This window comes from Pteronotus mesoamericanus, unplaced genomic scaffold (genome assembly GCF_021234165.1).
Source record: "Pteronotus mesoamericanus isolate MK-2021 breed Mesoamerican mustached bat unplaced genomic scaffold, CSHL_Meso_final scaffold_36, whole genome shotgun sequence".
Classification (NCBI taxonomy): domain Eukaryota; kingdom Metazoa; phylum Chordata; class Mammalia; order Chiroptera; family Mormoopidae; genus Pteronotus; species Pteronotus mesoamericanus.
Window position 1 is genome coordinate 19,706,292 of NW_026555313.1, and position 23,322 is coordinate 19,729,613.

General features: G+C 39.0%; 1 protein-coding gene across 6 annotated transcripts in view; it reads right to left on the reverse strand.

The window, feature by feature from the left end:
• CADM1 (cell adhesion molecule 1) overlaps positions 1-23,322 on the reverse strand; it is a 352,507-nt gene that overhangs the window by 20,706 nt on the left and 308,479 nt on the right. For 2 of the 6 annotated variants that reach the window (XM_054592567.1, XM_054592569.1), the window contains 4 exons: positions 22,008-22,107; positions 18,777-18,949; positions 14,171-14,248; positions 3,084-3,116 (listed from right to left, as the gene is read on the reverse strand). In XM_054592567.1, the coding sequence (XP_054448542.1) occupies positions 3,084-3,116; positions 14,171-14,248; positions 18,777-18,949; positions 22,008-22,107 (384 nt within the window). The remainder of the gene's footprint in view (positions 1-3,083; positions 3,117-14,170; positions 14,249-18,776; positions 18,950-22,007; positions 22,108-23,322) is intronic. The other 4 variants (XM_054592570.1, XM_054592572.1, XM_054592568.1 and 1 more) reach the window with 3 other exon arrangements.

Sequence of the window (23,322 nt, forward strand, 5' to 3'; positions counted from 1 at the left end):
ATTTATCTTTACTATCAATTAGATCCTTAAAAACACATGGTGGTTGATTATCATTTGCTTTCTTTTTGGAGAAAATCCATTTGATTTTGATTCATGCCCATGCACTTCTAACCTCCCAATACATGCTTATTATTCCAATCAGATATTGGTAAGAACAAATGGTCAACATACATAAACAACTGGTATACTTCATACATTCTCTAGCAACACAAGCTTGAATAAAATACTTTAATGAGTCTTCAAAGGGAAAAGCTTTCTGTAAATTTTTTTCCTTTTTATAAAAGAGGAATACAGAAGGAAATTCAGTATAAAGACAAGTAAAATGGTCACAACTGGATGGCCTAACATGTCTTGTCATTTATGTTGCCAAGTTATCAAAGCACACGTTTTAAGGCCCAGATCTCCATAGTGAACATCGCAAGATTACTCGCAAGTGAATTTAAGTCAAATGGTTGCTGCACCAAGGAAGCTGGGTTTTAGCCATAACCCATTCAAGTAAGATCAGTTCCCTACTTGTGTTTTCTCTGAAAATCTGGTCCCTGCTTTGTAATTTCTACTATATTCCTACTACCGTTTCTCTCCTGACAACTGACCTGGAAGACTTTTACCCCTCTGTTAAGGAAAATTCTAAATATTAGTTTGGCTCTCTTTAAAGCTCTTTGCTGTGGGCTGGAAAGTATGCTGTTCAAAATAATAGTTGGACCCCTTTGTGAGGATAGCTATGAAGATTTTAGACAAGTTGGAGAATGTATTCATAAATGTGTCATACAGGGATCAACATCGGTTATCACTTCTCTCCTCCTGCTGTTAAGGAATCATATGTATGGGTAAAATATATTATTATGAACACACACACATACACACACACACTCTCTCTCTCTCTCTCTTTCTTTTTTCTTCCCAAGTTTCTTGGCTCTGTAGTCCTCAGGCAATGTTGGTCAATAACATCCTCCTGAGGTATCAGCGGTTTAAACACTGTCCCTTAACTAAGAAGACAGTGGTTGCTGCTCACAGTACCCAGACATCTGTTTCCTGCCAAGAGCAATGTTACAAAATCCTAGTCCAAGTGTCTCTTTATTATGCCACACAAGGAGATCACCTTCACTCTCTCTCTCTCTCCACAGAGAAAGACCTGATGGAAAACAGGGTCCTAAAATCAGAATTGGCCCCAAAGTAAACTTCTCATTTTTCAGGTCAGGGGACATATTTCTTACTTTGAACACCTATCCAACTCCAAGGCCTACCCCCATTACAGTCACATAAGTACATGGATTTTATTGAAGGGACCTAGAAAATAGAACTCTGGAGTCTTAGGAGATAGATGATCAATATTTCTTCTAAGATCTCACAGAATTCAGGAATCTTATGGCTACATTTTACCCTGAAGTTAATTATAGGAAGCTCAGAACTTAAAGCATCTTAAAAAGAATAGAACAAAATCTCTTGAACTACATTAAAATAGCCTTAAAGCTCTGAGAATAATCGATAAAAGTCAGGAAGTCCTCAATTAATGATGAAACCTACAAATAACTAAGCTTAATGGAGTGCAATGCCTGAGATGTAACAAGTACTATGGGGCATTAACCTTAGAAAGTGGAAGTTTTATACCTAATTGATTTCTCATGATTGTCAGTGTATTTGGCCCTTTAACTTATTTTATGAACTTTTCCCTTTGTGCAAATGGCAGGAAAGAGCAGGGCGAGCTAGGGATGGGGTGGGGAGGGCCTATATTGCTCCATACCAGAGTCTGTTTGGCTTTCTCAGAATTCCTCATCACCAAGTCCAAATGTGGGGGTGATCGGCCAAGCATCAAGGCCTGACCTTTAAGGCCAGCTCAAATGGGACAGGTTTTGCTTAGAGGTTTCCAATGGATAAGTCCTCAAATGTAGGCCTATATAAGGAAGCCAGTCTGTGCTACGAAGAGATGTTTCTCTAAAAGTTGAATGAACAGTAGAGGGCTGGCTGATCACTTCTTGTCATTTAAATGATAGATTTCCACCCTGCACAACATGCAAAGTGATTTAAGCAGGGCTTTTACTCAATAATTCCCTTGGATTCAATGATTAAAATTCAGCACCCCCCCCCCCCTTTTTAAACTAATATATCTGTCTCTGAGCATGATATAAGCATGATTTGATCTAAGTAATAACATAATCTACAGATGAAACATGATCCTAATTTTCTGATTGGAGAGACATAAAAAGTTAATAGACTTATTCCAACCTAGAAGGTCAGTGGTGGAATTGGGGAAGTGATTTCCCCATGCCCCATCCTGAGCTTTACTCTGTTTTTATCCCCTTTTGGTTAAATTCTTAACTAACTTTTTAATATTTTTCCTACAAGATATCCACACACAAATGATTTTTTTTTTAAACTCCCAGTTTATGATGTTAAATTATACATATCGTGTCATTCTTGGTTTGGAGATGTTTCCTGCCAAATGTTAGCATAAACTTTTATGCATACATAGAGATTAAGGTGAACCAGAAAGGGTGTTTACCTGTGGAGAGATTAAGGGTGAACTAGAAAGGGTGCTTTACCTACCTGTGGAGGTAAACAGTTAGGGGCATAATTAAAGGAGGAACAACGATCTTCCTCATCACAACCTCTTGAATTTAACAGGACTCTTCCACCCTGACCTTCAGTCTCAACTACCAAATGACACAAATAACTCCTCTTCAAAAAGTACCTCAGACTCTAGCCTATAAGTAAAGAAAGCAACTGGACCTTTAATTCAGATGCTACAATTTCTAGGCTAATTTTAGGTTTTTTTTTTTAAGTCCCTTGTATTTCAGTGTCTGGAGGGGTTATATAACTAAGGATTACATGCACCTGAAACTGCTGCCATTCCAGCCAGCCAGTGAGGAGGAGGCCTTACTTCAGGTTGCAACCATTGGCTATTGAACTTACAACAGAAATGACAAGACTCAACATCTTTCAAGCCTTTAAAAATTATAGTATGTTTATGAGATCAGTCTACTTGAAACACGATTGCCCTTGAAGACTACATTTCTCTTTTTCCCAGGCTTGCCTTGCCTCTCAGCAATGCTGAGAAAGTAGATAAACAGTAATGTGATACCAACCGTGAACTGCTGGTTCTGTCGTCGCCGTTGTGTCTACAGACGGGAACAGAGGATTGAAGGAAGGGAAGAAACAGGAGGAACGGCATGCAAAAAAAGGGAAAATGGAAAAAAATGGAACAGATAATATATGAGCAAGCTTTCAAAGAACATTGCGTGACAAGCAATAATAAATGAAAAGCAAAAAGCATTTGAAGTGAGTTGCACTGTTTTAAGACATGCCTTCAGCTCAAAGCTGCGAGCCAGTGAGGAAAACAGTAAATTCCTTGGTTCTGGGGGTCTTGCCAGGACACAACTCCTTGCTGGTCAATAGTCAGGGAAACATGCAAAGTGATGAGAAACACCAGTGCAAAGTCAGTGACTGGTAGATGCCTCTTAATGCATCAAGGCTCAGGACTGTGACACAAAAGCTCACTTGGAAGCTGGCTAAACAATGGATTCATACATTCAAACATTGCCTTTGTTTTAACCCCGCCCACCTGGGCACTCAGAGTCATGACTGCCAATTAGGCTTCAGTGAATCAACTGCATTTTTTGGATCCTTTTATGGCTTATGCTCAAATGCCTGTAGACAAATACATGGGTTCGAATTTTCCATCCAGGGTGTTGTTTCAGCAGAGTTCGGCTGGAAAGTTTAATGAACCAGGAGGCCATGGGAATGAACATGTTAAAGGTTTTCAGATTACTTTCTATACAAATAAACCTCCCCTACCCCTCCTCCCCACCCCCAATAATCCATTCTTCACTCTGCAGATCTTACTATGTCACAATCTAAAAGCAGGAGTCTGTCATGGAAACACACCCAAGTCAACACAATTTGCCAAATGCAACTTCTAATCATGTGACTCTTCAAAAATTAAAGTCTTCAACTAACTCTTTGCTCAGTTCAGAACCACATTCACTGCTGAGAGCTGCCAGGAGTCCTGCCTTCATGCTGCATTAGGAGATAGCACATGTTTTTTCTCACTGCCAAATACACGTGCTGTGGAATAAAATGTGGTTTGTCTCTTTTTCTTCTAGTTCCAATGCTGTTCAAGTTTTTTCCGTCTTCTACCAGGTTTCAAAACCAGGCCTGCTTTACTGGCTCTTCTTCACAGGAAATTCCTCAAGGGGCTCAATAAACTTTCTCTTTATTTTTGGCTAGAGGGGAAGTGGAGTAAATATCTAACAAAATGCACAATCACATTCTTTGTCCAGAGTCATTTTAACACCACTCCTCTAGCCAACTTCACACTGACGTCAAGCCGTCTGGACACTTTAATTTCCAGTTCTCCACTTCTCTAGGATGTTGCCTCCCACTGTCCCCTCTGGCCAGGAAGGAGTGGTGACATGGGCACAAGAGCAAGTCATCTGTATAGCTGAGGTGGGAGTCAGGGTTAAAACTGCGAGTAGTTACCTGTCCTTTTTTTATAATGCAGATATTTAGCTGGTAATTATTTTCATGAGTTTTGGAGATTTCAAAAGACTTACCAACTCAACATAGGCAATGTTTAAATGCATTGGAATGCGAAACATAACTTTTTTTTTTTGGTCAAATGAGCCTGATGCTTCTCATTTATAAATGACACGTGAATCCACACTGGTGTTCCCCTTCAGTTGGCATACTGTCCTCAGTACTCTATACCATAAAAAATTTAGAGCCCTTCTAAGGAGTGAGAATTAACCAGAAGTGGGCTCTCAGGCTACTGTAGCTCAAATAACTTTTAACTGGGTTTTTGAAGAACAAGATAAAGGAAAGCATAAAATACACCATTTAAGAACATGATACTTACAAGTCAAGTCTGTATGCATAAAATAACAGTAAAAAAAAAAACACCTAAAATTGTACAGTTTAAACATCTCTATGAGATTCTCATGACACAGCTGATACATCTCCTTACTGGAAATATCCAAGTCAAGTTTTGGTTTGAGGTGCTTCCAATTTGAAGGGCGAAATCAAATGCACATTTGCAGAGAAACACATATACATGGTAGTACATTTTGTAGCTAAGCACTGGCTCCTTTCCAAGATGTGAAAAAAAAAAAGGCAACAAACACTTTGGTTCATTATTTTTGCAGTAGCATTTCTAACATGCTTTATTTTCACCAGGTAAATCATTAGTATAAAATGAAAGAAAGGAGGTAGGGTAAAATCTAAAGGTTAGAGTTGTCAAAAACAATAGCTTAGCATTAACCAGTGACTCCCCGATTTACTGTCTTCCCACATCACACCATTATGTCAGCTTTATGTTGAAATGAAACTAAGTGAAGCCAGACATCAGCTTCCAGGTGGGTACTAGAAAATAAACAAAGGGAAGCCCACAGCGTAGCTTGCTACCCCATTCTGGGGACAGGAAATCCATCAATTGCACCCAAAAGAGGAAGAGAAAGGGATGTTGAGGAAAAAAAGACACATTCTAAAACAGTTCAAGGCAAACACATTCAAGTCAAACAATACAGTTACTGCAGCTGGTAATGGCAAAACCATGATCAGCAATGGAGCAGAAGCCTGCAGCAGAGACACAGGTTGGCTACAAAGTTTAGGACAAGACTGAGGGTGTATCCGGGGAGTCATTGATTCCAGTTCTAAACCTAAGAGCATCTGGTATGCTATCTGAACAGAGGCTATTTCAAGTAAAGAATTTAAAAATAATTCTTTAGAAGTGACTTTGTGCTCCTCACAGGAGAGTACTGTTACAGAATCGTATTCTCCTTTAAAATTGCCTTATGACTTCCTGCAGAAACCACAGACACCCTGGCTCTGAGTTTAGTGCGACTCTGAAGCTGGGTTGATAAGGGTTATCTCAATCAGAAAACTGCTGAGATGTGCAGGCCCACCCCTGTGAATCAACTTGTGGGGTCACTACATTGTTTGATAACATTCTAAGTGTACAACAGGCAGCATGCAGATAGTAAGTTTACCATATAAATTATAAATGCTGAAAAATGAGAGTGTCTAATTGCCCTAACAAAGGCTTTTTCTAACATTTTGTTGCTGTCTTTAATGAATCGTCTTTGAGCTAGGCCTATGAGAAAAATAGGTCATAGAAAACTAAGCTGGACTTATGATGGTGCAGAGTTAGAAATTAAAAAGGCTTCATCAAGCTATTGTCTTTGTTTTAATTTTAGTTGCAATAGGGTAAGTTTATTGTACATTTATTTTAGATGGTCAACACAAAATAATCCCATGTTCTTGGAGACCCGGTAGGTGTGTACATTTTTTTTTTTTGGTATGCATATTTTAAATTTAATTTTTCATTACCATTTATCCCCTTTAGTATTTTAAGTTACTCTCTCTAGCTGTTTTGTGAGTGTAATCAAACAAGGTATCCTAGGGTGGACCCCCCACATTGCTTTTGGAAAGATGTGCAGTTCACTAAATATTGACTTTTCTTCTTAGTCTCCCAGACATACAGTTTATGGGATCCTATCTTGAATAAATAAACTTCAACTACATTTCAAGTTGTAGTATATGATATTTACACAATGAAAAGGCCCTAACAATGTGTGAGATTAGAGATATTAGCCATTTACCCAAGTAGAGAAAACAAATGGCTGCCTGAGAGGCAGCTGGGCAATATTTAGTTGAAACAGTCATGTGTGAGCTCCACTGTGGCACATTCTAATCCTTCCATATGGATTCGCTCCAACTTAGAATTGTTCGTTGAGTATGACAGACTGGGGGTTTAGAACTAATCCATAAATTAGTCCGTGGTCTCAAACACAACGGGTGCCATAAATGAAAATGAAAATCCTGGAATGAAATTAAACTCACAACCTTCAATACGTTTTCTTCTCCAATTGCTCTGTGGTGCTCCTGCTTTACAATGCACAGATTCACTGCAAGACTGCATTTTGGGGTGTTTGTGAGCAGGGTGTACATTAAAAAATGCACAGTTTAATAACCCAGAGAATCCAATCTGCTAGAAAGCAGAGTTTAATTGTGAAGAATTTAAATTCTCTCATTTTGATTGTCATAAACTTAAATGAAAGATACTAAGCAGTCCAGACATATTTTAATATACTTTTACCCAGTTTATTTTCTTAACTAAAGTCAATAAGGAGCCAATGGGTTTTCTTAATTGAATTCCCTTTCAGTTTGTGTTACAGAGCTGCTTTAAATCTAGACACTAGGACAGGCAACAAATTTCCCTGACAACTGTATTCTCATAGTTGTCCTGTGCTGGCCAATATATATTATATTATATAAAGTCTCGTTTGTTTGTTTGTTTGTTTGTTTGTTTTGACTTCTTTGAAACCTGTTGAAAGTAAAAACATGTGCTGGAAAATTAAACTTTGAAATTTATTTTCTACTGGTTTCCTAGTTAATTTCCTTTGCATCTTTGTGATGTTTTAATTAAACTTCCATTTCTCAGGGGTGGGAGAAGTGGATAGGAACAGAACTGAAGATAAAAGGCCCAAATCAGAGAGCTATAATAAGAAGCTCTCTTACTTCTTAATGTCCTCTCCTCTTTGAGTGAAGAGACTGTATGTTGCAGAACAGCAGAAAGGGGAGTGGATTTTTTTGGTTAAGCAATTTCAAATTTTGTTAAAAACTTCTTCAGGATTGTTCACTAGTGCTGCTGTGCCTCTGAGATCTTTTCATCTGAAAAGCAGATGTTCTGAAAATAATAGGACTCTGTACAGTGGTATCAGTTAACAAGGAAAACAATCCCTGTATCAGGTTGGTGTGAATACTGGTGGAAGGAAGGGGCAAGGCACAGGGAGGTGAAGGAAAGAACGTGTTGCAAGGAGGGTGGTGATGGGAGAGGGAAATGGCGGCAGCAGCAAATAATCATCTTGTGTTAGACACTGGAGGCTGGGTCCTTCTTGCCAAGTCCTTATTTCCCACTACCAACATAGCTCCAACTATCACTTTCTAATCCTGAAAAACCTGTAGTTATGATATTTTGTTTTGCACTGTTGCTCAATCTTTCGTATGGAAGCATGTCAGGTCTTTATCTCTTGGATTATTTTTAAACAAGCAGCAGAAAAGTATGGAAATTTTGATAGAAGCGTTGGAAAAAAATCTCGCTCACTTTCCATCTCTCATTCCTTTTTGTAAAAAATGAAGAATCAGATGAGCTTCATCATGACAGTATTCTAATTTCTTCTAGTCCCTCGTATATCACTATGGGTCAAAAACTGGTTGGCTGTGCTGTTATTTGTAACAGGTTTATACTCATCAGCTGAATAAAAACGCACACACTTAAGACACTATGAAAAAAAATGGTCACGCAAAAGTTGCTTATTATATAAAAGGCTGCTCATGAGTATTTACTAGTGCCCTGACAATATTCTTGTCATCAGGCATACTGGCATATCAGTAACACTCAGTAAGTACTCAATAAATAGTGAATGAAAAACCAAAAAACTGTCTTAATGGAATAGATTGGAGTAGATGCCAATTCCAGGGAAAAGGCAATTTAGTAAACATCTTAGGATGAAAGATGAGTCTTTTCTAGAAATAATGCTTACTAATATGCCTGGAACATAGATAGAGAAAACTCACACACGTTGGAGATAGATGCCTGAAGTAAAGTTAGGGCTTCAGGCTTAATTTCGAAAATACCATGCTTTCTTTTCTTATTCTGCCATTCTCCCCACTCCCTGCCGCCAACCCCGGCTTGCCTATCATGCTCTTTCTCTGACTTCTCACTTCCCAGAATGAGACTGCCACAAAGGCACCTAGAAGACTCAAGTCTGGTTCCCTTTAGGGAGGGATTTCTCAATCTCAGCATTTGGGGTCAGATACTTCTTTCTTGTGGAGTCTGTCCTGTGCATTACAGGATGTTTAGCAGCATCCCTGGCCACTATCCATTAGATGCCAGTTGTCCCAGTTGTGACAACCAAAAATGTCTCCAGACACTGCTGGACATCCCTGGAGTGAGGGTGGGGGGCACTGGAGGGAATGGGGCATTAAAATTGCCCTTGGGTGAAAACTCCCACTTCAGGGAAGGAGACCCAGGATCTTATTAGGATAATTGTAGAGAGCGGAGGCTCATCCATGAGGCCCTGAAAAGCAAGGGAGGTGCCTATGCCATCCTTTGTTAGTCACATTTTTCCATTCTTTGACGGCACAAACTAAATTCTGCTTCCCCTAGGATGCTCTCCTCATGCTTCTGCCTATGCCACTGAATCAGCCTTAACTACACAGCATCTCCTGCTACTGAGTTCCAATGTACATAACCTAGTCTTCGCTCAAACATATTTTTAAAGGATTAAATGGATTTTCTGGCTCCATAGGCACTAGCATAGTGCTATACATACTATGGGTGCTTGATATTTGTTGAATGCATCCCTAAAAGCAGACAAGCATATATCCCTTGCATCATGCAAATATCAATTGCACAGAGTAAGAGCCAGTAGCCAAGACCCTGGAGAGCAAATAGCTCTCTGTGGAGGAAAGCTTTCTAGTGTAATATAGATGTTCATGTTAGAGAGTCAGTCTTAAACTCAGGTGTACTTCTTTCCTTTGTATTTAAGAACCTGAAAACACGTGCTATGGTGTTGCTCCAATTTGCCATATTCTACGAATAGGACTGAAGGATAAGGGCTGCACTCATTTTCTTTATTTATGTGATCTGATCCACATTACGCAAAAAAAAGCTTATGATATTAGATTATGAAAGCCAAAATAATAATGTGAACCTGAGGGTAACAAGGAAAACTGGGTTTTGAGTTCTTAGATATCAGATAAGAAAAACCTTGCCGTTTTCTTTTTCAAGAAGCAAACAAACAAACAAAAAAATACTTAATTGGATATGTACTTTAAAAAAGAGAAACACTTATTTGGAAATGACCTACTTCATTCTTATGAAAGGGTTTTCAGATGTGTTTCTGAATTTGGCCCTGTAGCTATTCATTTCTTACTCTAAGGTGGTTTTAATTTTTAATTTATGGCAGTCACACGTCGAGTGTGACCTGCAGTTTGAACTTCCCCTGGTCTGAATGCAAGCTGCTAAGGGTGCAGACTGAGTGCTAAGTGTCTTCTGTGCTGCTCTTCAGTAACTACCTAACTCAGGGCTCAACCAGACAGAAACAATACAATGTCTACATTAACTAGGAAGGAAGCACAACATATTTTCCTAAGATGATTAAAGAAAAAGCTTGATCAAACTGGCAGACAGGGCAAAAGCTACTACCAAATGCAGAAACATCTGATTCTATGTACATCTAATACACAAAGTCAACTGACTTCAGAGAAAGTTCAGAACAAAACATTCCCCTGGACCTCCATGGCAGCAGGTTTTTCTTTGATTCTGGTTTCTGAGAGGAATCTGCATGAAAGATTCTTACCCCTGTAATGGCTAGCTGTCTCTGTGTTTTAACAGAAGACTCAGGGACAATTTAAATCATGCAGTTTTCTCTTCCATATTATAGCATATTATCTTCATGAATGAAATCACAGGGACAACTTGCCAAAAAAGGGGGGTGGGGGCCTACCAATAGCAGTAGTTGAAACAAAAATATATGGTCAGGATATCAATGTACATGAAATCACATTAAGGCTCTGCATGGCTCCCGATTCTATCCCTCAGGTGGTATTTGTTTTTGTTTTTTAATTTGGATAGAGATCCTGATAATATTAATGGCCTTATAAGCTTGTAAAACCATAACAATATTGACAAGGCAAACTGACACTGAATATTCCTTTCAGTACTCTGGAGGCTGCAGGAATCCTTCCATAGATGAAACTACCCTTCACATGCCGCGGACCTGCTCCACACAGGAGAAGGAAGACAGAGACGCTCTGTTCCTCCCATCCATCGAGTCTGTGATTCTGAGTGGGCAACCTTGAACCAGACTGGGTGTACAATTCTTCTCTTTCCAGGGTCTCTGAGATGAAGCTTTAACCTGTTTTGAGGGAGTTGAGTGACTACAAACTCCGTGACAACCTGCCTCCCTAACGAGGGAACAATTCCATTATCCTGGCTCCAGAAGATAAAATATAACAATGGAATACTTCCTTTCAGAGAAATCAGAAATCAACTATGACCTTTTGAGTATAAAAATACTTTTCTATTGCATTTGTACATTTTCTTGTAATGAAACTCTGACCTGGGGAATGGGTTTCGGTTATTGCATGTGACTGGGAGAAAAGAAATAGACGACTATGGGCTGCTGCTTCTTTTTTTAAAGCTCAGGTTTTATGTTACTGTCATTAGATTTAGCTGTTGAAGCTTTTAAGGCTAATGGTGGTGGTAATATACCAAACAGTGCAAGAGAGATGAAGAGTGGAAATTAATTTAGCTATCCATTTGTCAAAGTTCAGTTTGGAAAAGTTTTTTGGAACCAATTTACATCTAGGGGATAGCCTGGGCCTTTAAAATAGGAAACAGAATCATTCAGCTCCATAACTTTGAATCTGTTTGAAGAAAGGAGTAAATGTTAAATTCCACAGGTGCACTTTCTGGGTAAGATAAATAAATAAATATATATGAATGACTGTCTGTTAAGACACAGTAAGCCTCTAAGATCATATCCATTAAGGCAACTGATTCTACAACGTTGTTTTAGTGGCAATTTTAGCTTAACTACTCTTGGGTGTGCCACTGAGAATCTGGGAATTCATTACCACAAATGCACTTTGTGTGCAGAGAAGGGTCAGCTGCTAACATCAGAAGGCTAAAGTGCACCTATGAGATCATCTTACATTACCTTGAACTGAGAGGCCAGGAGCAGAAAGAGAAGCCAGGACAAGTTCCCTATTAAAGGAAACTTGATGTGGAGAGAAATATAGCATTGTTTATTTTAAAAATTTCCTCTTAAACGAAGTCTCTACAGTATGAATTGAAAACAAGACTTGTAGCTGGTTGAAGACGTAAGATTAGCGGTAGTCTGGAGTGAAGGACTACAGTGGGAATTGAAGCACCTCTGTTCGGTTGCTGAAATTGACTGTAAGCAGGGAGAAGGACAGGGAGTGTTAAAAAAGGACTTAAAAACAACACCACCACCACCAACAACAAAGCAGCTTAAACTAGTGAGAGGCCACAAATGAAAAGTGTTGTTCCATGCTAAAGAGAACTGTGGCGTTGGTATAAAATGAGTAAGGCCTTTACTACCTTCAACTGTAAACATGGCTGGATATACACAGACTATTCTAGAGTGAGAGCTAACAGAAGGCTGGTGTATATCTGGGCAACTTCTACAAAGACAACATAGACAGCTGCAGGTACTCTTAAAGGGATCACATGCAAGACAGTGGAGAATGGGGTGATGTAATTTACACTGACATCCAAAGGGAAGCTCACAGGAGACTTTATGAAAACCTTGTAACAAGCTCAAGCCCAATTTTGTGTACAACCTGGATAATAGGTAAGACATCATAAAAGGTAAATAACCTAGTTCATAGGATGGGAAGTTGACAGCATGGTTGCTCTGGAAATCAGAGTTAGAAAGGAGCATCTTTACTGTACCTAATCAATGATCCAGAAAGTGGGAGGAATCTATTCACTATATTGACAAGCTAAGTTTACTTAAGAAGCAGAGGAACTTAAAAAAAATCTAAAGCAGAAATACACACAGACAAGAATTCTCTTGTGGGTAAGACAAGAATATAGGGAGCAGCCTTGAGAAAGCTGAGTTTAGAGTGAGACACAAAAACCAATTGATGGATTTTCAGAAGATTAATTTTTTTTAATTTATGTATTTATTTTGTTTTAGAGAAAGGGAAAGGAAGGTAGAAAGAGAGGGAGAGAAACATCAACTGGTTGCCTCATGTAGACCAAACCTGAAACCTAGGCATGTGCCCTGACTGGGAATTGAACCAGCAACCTTTTGTTGTGGGGGACCATGACCAACCAACTGACACACACTGGTCAGGATGGATTTTCTGAAGATTTTAAATTAAGGCACTGATGTTTTCATAAAGAACATTAAAAAAAGTCCTCACTAGTGACTTAAAGTTCTCTTTGTTTCACTGCATGGTTAGAAAGGTGAAGAAAACTCAGTTTAGACAATGTATTCCTATATTTCATAAACTGATGAGGCCTCTTCTTTCACTGAGTTCTTTCAATTTCCATCATATCTATCTCACTGACTCCTGTGAAAATTAAAAATGTCTCCAGAAAGTCAACGTAAATGATGGTTCCATATCTAGGGTGGTAAAGAGGATTTACATGTGAAGAATGATGAGTAGAATATTCAGTGTTTTTAAGAAAGTCCAGTGTTAGAATTGTATTCCTGGGCACATGGCTCAGAGAGGACCTTGCAGTCTCATCAAACAACAGAATGACATAGAAAAGTTATTTCTAAAAGCGTTTCTTTTTTCTCATAGAATAATTACTTCTCCATGTTTCTGTGCCAGCAGTGGGCTGCAGAGGCCTTACCTAAGGAAATCTCGCATGTCTAGTTATAACCCTTTCTACTTTGGTAGACAGAGGACACCCCAAGGCTCCCAGGTAAGCAATGTCAAGCACTATGAGAGCCACTGGAGTCCAGGAAGTGGATGGATGGCATATCTCCTCCACCAGTGACAGTCAGAAATAAGACACAGGAAATCTCATTTTGAATAAGAGCTTCACAGTCCAAAGAGATAAAGCCACAGATTACCACACCTGTGGCTGCCTTTCCTCACCCTCCAACATTTAACTGAGGACAGTGAGGGGTACAAACATGAAAAAGACAGTGACTCCCTCTGACCAGGCAGTTTACACGGGCAGGATGGGCTCTGCAGGGCAGGAAGGATGACGATGCACTTAGGAACATGGCCCACATGGTCATGTTAAAGGGTGTGTATTTTTCTTCACAGGGATTAAGATGAAATTAAGACAAGGAAGATCCAAAGCCAGAATACTTACCATTTCATCAACCATGGCTAAGCATAAACCAGAGTGCCAATTTTCCCTAGCATTTTGCTTTGAATAGTGATGCTTAGAAAAGAATTCTCTTGTGGGGAAGCTGCAAAATATTTGATCTACTGTTAAATGCTTGAATGTTAAAGATTTTCTGAGGTCCTTAAGATTCAACCTAAGAACAGTCTTTGAAGTTCCAAAATAAAGGAACAATTAAATCCCAAGGATTAAAGGGAACTTTTTGGCTTCTTCTTATAAATACCAGAAAGACAATATACATTCAGGACATTTTTAATGGTAATGAAGGTACCATACCTGTGATGATGGTAAGGATGGTGGTGGTGGTGGTGGTGGTGGTGGTTGTTGTGGGAGGAGGGATAGTTGTGGGGGGATCTGGATAAAAAAAAAAAGGAAAATCAAACCCACAATGCTGAACACAACAATGACCAGTAATGACAAAACAAAGGCATGAGGACACTGAGATGTTTGTTTGATGACTTCCCCCTTTAAAACGGAAAGTTTTCCCCCAAAGATTTATGTCTTCTAATTATATTCCAAAGCCTTAGTTGGAAGAGCTAAGAAAAGAAGAAAAAAGATTTGTATTAATGAAGTGAACTAGGGATGAAGAAATGGGAAGCAGAGAAGGGAGGAAAAATCAAATACCTGACACACCCACCCCAATTCAATCCAATTTCAAAGGTGAGGTTAACTAACTTGGCACCCAAGAAGGTACGATGGTTGTCATTTCATTTCATACTTTCATAAATAGAAGGAAGGAGGAGGTGGTGCCGCTCTATCTAAAGGGCTCCTATCTGCCAAGGATGAGTGTGCTCCTGCTCCCTTGCTCTTATGTCTGTTAACTTCATTATTCTGCATCAATACACCCCAGCAGGAAGTAAAACTACTGCTATACTCCGTATACTTCTATACAAAGAAGAGAGAATGTCACCACTAAATATCAAGTTCCAGGCATGGGAGATTTTACTGAGATTTTATTCTTTAAAAGTCAATAAAATCTTACAACTTATCAATATTAATAAGTTAGTTGCCTTTGCTCATGTTAAAAGCTTGACCTGAGTGGATGACAATGATAAAACTGAAAGAATGTTTTCCATCTTGTAAACAGGAGAACTAAGTATAAATGAGGTTTGACCCTCAAAGCCAGTAATCCCAAAGGGAATCCTCTGTCAGATGTTTGATAACTGTATATTCTATCATCACAAAAATTATTTTGGCGAAAAGGGAAGGGCAAGTATGAAAGGGAAAAAAATTCTAAGCCCAAATGATCAAACCGAATGTGTTAAATTATCAGCAAGACTTTGAACTAAGTGATCATTCCGCTATAATAGGGCACAAGATGATTGAAGGCTTTTGATTTTAAAGTTTATCTAAAGCACATCATTTTTTTTTCCTCCCTGACACATCCGGTGTCCTTTTATCTCCAAGCGAGCTCTCAGATTGTCTAATTAATCCATCAAAACTTTAATTATATACTGCACCTTTTTTGGGATTTGTACAACTTCCTGAAAGTTTATGAAAACATTATCTTGGTTCTTGGTTGTAAGGTCTGCTTGCAATGATTCCTACTATTGATCAATAATCCTAGGTTTTAATACCCCTCACAGAATTCTTCTCTCATAATACACAAATGTACAAATTTGATAGTGAATCAACGGCAAATTCTTCCATTTTACAGGAGACATTATTAATTTAAGTTAGGGACACGAGGAGTTTAAGCTATAGTTTAAAGCAGCCTCACACAAGTCCAGAAGGAATCCATTAAACACAAACAAGCAAAAAACCTCATTCTCCTCCAAGAAGTAGAAATCTTTAAATTAGTAATTTCAAACTACCTTTTAAGAAGAACAGGCAGTATGTTCAGTCTTGCTCCTTAGACACTTACTAATGGAGGCCACAGGTGGGGAAGCATTTTGTGACCTGGCAGATCATTTGGATATATCTGCTCCCTGCTGCAGGTGCAGGTGCAGATGAGCGGGGCACACTGGCCCCAGAGCCGAGCACTGAAGACTTCCTGCTCCTTCCTGTACCCAGATCAACTGTACTCAGAGAGGTGCCTGCTGTACAGCATGTAGGCAGCTAATGTGGTTTCTCTGTGCTGGTTCAATTACAATTTTTATCACTGGAAAGGAACACTTGTACCTGGGAGACTTCCCCTGATATATTATAATGCTATTTCTGTACCTATCTGTAAAAGTATTGGCACAAAATATGTGATGTCCACAATACAATCAGAGGACCTGAAGGTGATTTGAAAACGAGATTATAAATAAGGACTGGACCAGACTAATGAGGGCGGAGCCTTCAGGTTACCATTCTTTTCATTTTTGTGAAAATCACACATTTTCAATTATTTTTATCACTACCAGGGTAAATGTTGTCCTTCATATCTGGCTGAAGTGACCTAAATGAATTAGATTCTGTTAACAGGTAAAAACCTCAATGCTCAGATCATTTCTAGCAATAAGAGCAATATGAGGTCACTACTTAAAAATACAATACTAGAGCTTCTGAGCTGGGTTTGACACATGTAAGCTAAAAGAACAAAACAAATTGGGGCTCAGGCAAGGAGCAGATAGATTTAAGGTATACAAGTTACTTTCAGAGAATTAAACATTGTAAAGGCATGTTAATCTTAGTTCGTGAAGTACTTTGAAAGTTAATGTACTAGTACAGCAAATCAGCTTTGAAAAGAAAAGCTATTTACCATCTCATATTGCTGGAATATTTTATTATTAGAATACAGACTAGCAACACCTCAGGTTGTATTCTAGCTTGCCATTCCAACACTCGTGAGGAGCACAGATTTAGGGAGGGAGGGAGGGTGGGTATTGCGGATCTAGCAAATCCCTAGTTAAAGATAAAGCCATTATCTGGGGTTGGGGCGATATGTGCATGTAGGTGGGCTCACCTACAATGTAGGTCTCTACGTCTCTTGGCTTTCAAATTATGCGCTCTGGCCCAGTGAGTTAATTTCAAAAGAGCAATCTTATATTAGAGGGAATGGTTCTATTGGAAAGCAGTGAGAACAAAAGGAACTACAAAAAAAGATATAAATTTCACTGTGGACTTTGGAGTCAAAGTGTTGTGGTTCTGATTTAGTAACCTTGTGAACTTGGACAAGCTATGTGATCTTTCTAAGCTTCATTTTATCATCTGTAGAATGGGATGATGACTATGCTTACCTCGTGATGTTACTATGGAGATCAGAAGTGATCATGTGTGTAAAACAGCCAGTCATCCTAGGGTGTGGGATGAAGTGAACAGTCAATAAATACTAGCTGTAAGCTAGTATCCAAAATTACTCAAATATAGCTGTCCATCAAATCCTTAAAATGTTTCTCAAGTGTAGGAACAGTAGATACAATAAATCAACATTTTTTTCCTAGATATTTTAGTCTTCTGAATCAAGGAAGTATTTAACAGATTGGTGGAAATTTGTCACTGCTTTTTAAAATCTGCAGTTTAAAAAAGAGTTGAATGGAAGTCTGTAAATGTGGGTTGTTACAGCAACGTAGGGACTTGAATGCGGTTTAAACACGGATGCGCAGAGAGCAGAGGGGATGAATGCAGAAGCCAGAGGGAGGGATTTACCTATCAGCAGATCACGGACACTCTGAGGAATAGGGGTAGCTCTGTGGATAGTCAACTAAAAATGGGGCGTACCCTCACACCTCCATGGAAAAGTCATTTCCTGCATTTCGATGTCCTTGACTACTAGGGAAAATTAATGCTATTATTTGCAGACCACAGACAACACGGGCAGTGTGCCAAGAAAACATACCTCAGAAGTCTACTAATAAGGTGATTAGATGTGATCCTTTAATTTTGCATTATGCTAAGGAAAAAAAAATCTCAGGTATAGGCTATAGATTATATTTTAATATCCATGTAGATATGGTATAAAGCATGCTTCTATTTTATAAAAAAGAATGTGATTTTTATTTTCTCCATAAAGAAAGTGGCCAGGTTCTAAGACAGTATGCTATAAATAAATATTTGACATGTAGTTTATGTGTGTACATGTTACACTGCTAACATGAAGAAAGAAATGCACTCATATATTCATACATTTTTAAGACACTGAAATTTCCTTGCCTGTGGTTACTCATTCTGTCATGTCAGTTTATGACTTTTTTCTGGTATAAGACTAACCAAGAACTTCACCTGAACAGAAGAGACTCAATTTGTCCTCATTAGACTACAGGCAGTACACTCTTTAACTGAGTATAAAATATTCACCATATACAAAATTGACAATAATATTATATATAAATGGGAGAGAAGTTAAAATGCCTGGCACACGGCAGATGCTTAATAAATATTTGTTGATTAGAGAATGCAATTCATTATAACGTGTTTTAACAATCACGTAAAAATATTATGAAAGCAGACAAATTTTAATAAAATGGGTCGAAGGCAGAACCTATGGGTGATTAATGTAGATATCAAGGACCTTATATTTTTTTCCAAGTATTTACTGGTTTGGAACACTTCTTGTAATAGCTGCATGCTGAAAATAGGATAATTCTGCTCATCAAAGCAGGAGAAAGGCTGAGCCAGGCATCATATAGGAAAACACCATTGGGAATACACTTTGTAAACTGAAAAACTATCACTTGGTAAGGTCGAATTTGGCAGTCATGATTTCTAATGTAACCTCCATACTGTGTGCCTAAGGACAAGCTTTCTTACTCAGCACGGCCAGAGACTGATCTGGCGGGAAATCCCCGCAATCAGAGGGAGAGAAGAAAAGTCACTGCCCTCCTACTGGAGACACTGGGTCCACCTCAGGCCAGGCTTCTTTAAGTTCTTGAAGGAAACAACCAGGTTTTTGGTTTTCAACTTGACTGAAAGCTTTGGGAGTGAGTCTAACAGAAGAGCATTTGATTGGCTCACGTACCGTATACATACAGCATGTAATCCGAGTGAGCTTTCCCCACTATGTTTGAGGCCTCACAGCGGTAGGTACCATTATCTGTTTTGTTCAGATTATTGATGAACAGGTTGGGCCCAGACAGTACAGCGTGTTGGGGCATTTCATCATCGACTCTCACCCAAGTTACCATCACAGGCCTGTGAGGAAAGGGGAGAAAGACAGGTTGCATTATTATTTCCCACTAAGATGTCTACATCAAACTTCTCAACACACGTTAAATGAATCACATGCAGGGTAACACAATTAAAGAGGACTTACTGGAGATGGTTTAAGTTCACAGAATTACAACTGTGAAGGCTCCAAAAATTTGTTGGAAATACAATTTTCTTTGAACACTATCAGGTGTTGAAAAATTTTCAACACACCACAAACAGGAGTCTCATTATTTCCAGTTTATCTCCAGCAAATCAGCAAATAGCCAATGCGCCCTATTGTTATGCCCTGCTGCGTGGTTTCACACCAACTCAGGTAGGACAGAGCTCACCCATTGTTAATGATCTCATTAATTAGGGGAAAAAATCAAATTCTTGGCTAGTGATACCTGCATTAATCTGATGGTTACTGACACTCCAAGACACTTGCTTATAAGACACTTGTCTTATTTAAATGGATTTCAAGTTTCACACAAAGAAATGGACTTTTATATCTGAATAGCACTTTCTTTTGGGCTCTGCTGTTAGAAAAATCACCTTTTACCATTCTGGAAAGAAGGGATCACTTCTGGCCTCAAGGCCCATCCTCCAGCCCTAAAAGCCACTGCACCCTCTGCATCCCAGTCCACCTTATCTACATGCCTCCTGGCAGGATGCTTCTTTCACAGCTCTCCAAGGCCCGCCTGTGGCCCCGCTGCCTCCTGCCCAGCCCTGTGAAGTGCACCTGCAAGCCCTGCAGCTGGAGAGAGCCGCTCCCTGGCGAATTACCATGGAGTACATCACCACATGGACTCCTGAGTCCTATGGCACTTGCTCATCAGAGAAAAGTTTGTTTTAATGATTCAAGTACCACTTTGTATCCATCAGGAAAAAGCAAGATGCTCCAGAGCCAAAACTGCACAGATCATCTTTCAAATGCACTGACTTTACAAGTTTCGTTCTTCAAGGCAGCTCCTTTAATCTCCTATGAAATCAAGGCCACATATAGGATTGTGCCTGGAGAATTTCACTTTAAAGAAGGGCAACACAGACTCAAGCACAGAGGTAACTTCCCTTCGGTTCCTAGCACTACCTCTGGGTGCAGTGACATGACAAAAGACCCATGCTCAGTGATGAATGGATACTCAAGTTAGCCTTGTCAAGTAGCATTCCAATTTTCAAATGGGCTGTGTAGTTACAATTTTCCTTTAATTACACATGAGTTTGTCATCACAACCCAGTAAATTATTTAAAAATTAGTACTGCATATGTCCTCCTTGCAGGCAGTGGCAAATGGGTCTGCCTGGCAATCAGACCTAATGTCCTGCTGTCTGACAGCTGAAACAATCAGTAGGGGTAAGTGCTGAGAATATTCACAACATTTAATGGCAAGTTAAATTACCACTTTTATTGTATTCAATTTCTTGAGAAAATAAATAGGTAATATGCTAGAAGGGACAGCAGCAGAGTATACGTGCTTGCTCATACAACCACATACCCAGTCCTATTTGAGAGAAACAAACAAATACCCTCTCTGGCCTAAGCGTCCTGAAGGAAACATGTAATTTACTGTACCCGTGGCACATTAAACTGAACGCAGTACCATCTTCAGGAGAAAAAAAAATAGAGAAACAAAATATGTGTTAGTAAGCCATATACTGTAAATGTGGTTAATGTGTCTGAATGTAGATATCAGAAGTAGTAAGAGGCCTGTGAGAATTTTTTTCCTCTTCTGGATTGTTTTGGAGGTAAGGTAAGCTGCTGACTAGGGCATAATTCAAACAGTTTTCAAAAAGAAAGATCTGAGTCTTTCACAGTGTTCAAAGCAAAAAGATCACTCTGCCCAAGTTTGAAGTGTTTAAAACCAAATAACTGTGGAACACCAGAAGGAAAGCAAAAGAGACTAAGAGTACCTCCTAGTTCCTACAGGTCATCTTTCAAACTCCAAGGGGATAGTACATTGAGAAGCAAATTCTCGTCCTTGGAGAGGTAAAGACAAAATCGGAAGGGTTGAAGTGAGAAGAGAGAGCCAACAGCAGCCAGGCTCCTTTTGGCTGCCCCGTCTCTTGTCATAGGTCATTCCTTAGCTGTGTTGGGGAAAAAGGAGTTTTTTAAAGATGCTCTAAGTTCCTTATATGAAAATGGTGATCATGATGCTGGTTAGCAAAACTTCGAGAAGAAAAAAAGTATCATACCACAGGGACAGCAGAGGGAGCTCAATGCTGTTTTTTTGTTGCAGACCACTACAAGTCTGAGTGCTAATACCAGCATTGACCTGTTGTACCATCTTATGATTTCATGGATTACTTTTTCCCCTAGGAAACGGTTAACACCAATCTTCACTCTACCAGAAACATGAAAGAAAAATTTCCTCCTCCCCAAACTAAACTGAATAATCTCTAAAGTGGTACCACCACATGTCTTTTGCTGTATTAGCGATGATACATAGTTTCTCTAGTTCACCTTCATTCATTTAACAGGCGCCAATAAAGTAGCTTCTTCATACTTTCAATAGAATAAGTGTTCATTGCTTCTTTTCATATATCTCGAGAAAAGTTCCTGAATCATTCCTTATTAACAAAAATATTTCTAGAGTTACATTTCTTTGAGGGAAAGAGAGGCAAAATTAAAGGTAGGGCAAATTCATTTGCCTACGGCTGGCCCTAAACACAACAGCTTAATTTCATATCTAAAAACTATCTTTCCAGCAGCTTACATATTAACATAGAGGTAGCAGATATATCATTAGACTGTGGGCACACTAAAAATTTATTAGGATTTTTTGTGTGTGTGTGAGAGAAAATAGTTCTAACAATCATATTGATGATAATAAAACAGAATTAGCTGAGGTTTCGATCTGAGCTGGCATTTCATTTTTCTCCCCATTGTCATCAGTATGAACCACACTGATATTTATTCCACTGAGTATCCTTTTATTTCCTAAAAATATTCCATTCTTTACAGCACGAGACATGTTACAGGCCAATGAGTTGTGAATGCACATGTCTGTGTCGTGATATATACTGCTCATGACCCTCTGCCAACCTTGGCCTTCAGAACTTACTGGGGCTTCCCGATGGCTTCACATGTTAACTCAAGCGCGTCCCCTTCCCGGGTTAGGCCTTGTAGAGGGTAAGTCATCTGAATATGCACTTGAGGCTTATCTGTATGACAACAACACAAAATATAATGTTTAGCAAATGATATCATCAGGCAAAATCAGACCTGCGTGCTTCCACAAACCCCACAGTACCAGCACTCACTCTCTCCCTATCCTTTTGCTTTCAGTAACATCCCTCTAATTAGTTAGTAATCCTGGCATTTGCTCAAATTAAATTGACTAATAACTCTAAGGAGTGAACTGCGAATAGATAAGAGATTCATAAGCCAACTGCGCCACATCAAACATTTCCTGTGAAATACATTTTGTAACATTGAAGTTTATCTCCAAACTCACTCAAGCTAAAGGAAACTCATTTGCTTTCATGCTGAGGTGAAGCCACAGATATTTGTGGTGCTTGGAATTGATACATTTTATCATATATCATATATTACTATGTGACAATATGTTGTGACACCACATATTAATAAGTTTGCCTCTTCTTTGCTCTTGTTTTCAAATGGAAAAGGCGAAACTTCTGCATTCTACTCAAACAGCTTTAAAAATAAAGAAATGGGAGATTCTGGTGGCCCCTAATTAAACTCTGACTTCTCAATGTAAACATATAAATAAGAAGGACGGACACTGACAGTCTACTGAGAGGCCACTATTGTGGGAACCATAATTGGTAACCCCAGTTTAGGGGCTGAGAACACTGGTGCTGAGAATGAAGTAGAAATGAACCTAATGAGACACAGTCCCTTGAAATGTGTGCTGGGAGAAATTTCTGATTCAAAACCACATTTCCCAGTAGCAATCCATTGTTAAAACCAATATAGCTTTCTACTGCAGGGTAGTACTTGGGTAGGTGATCTAGGTATTCTTATTTCCACTTGCTGCTTAAAAACTATTTGTGAGTTTGTGGGGCTGTGGGTATGAGAACTGAATGAATGAGGTACAGGTAGTAGGGAAGGAAATGGGAGTGGCTGGAATTAAATACACATACAAATACATTTACAAATAAAACCTAGATGAAATTGGAATTTTTTTTTCTATTCTGAGCTAACAAGTTATTAATTCTTAAATCAGTCTCTCATTTAATTCTGTGACTCTGCAAATGTGTATTTTTGAAAATGGACCCAAGAGTAATAAATGTGAGAGGTCAAGACATCTGTTGGCTGAAAGGTCAAAACAATTTCCATAACTGCACTTTGTCAGACAACCACACCACCTAAACAACAGCCCCTTGGCCTTTTACAAGCAGTGGTAAGCTCATTAA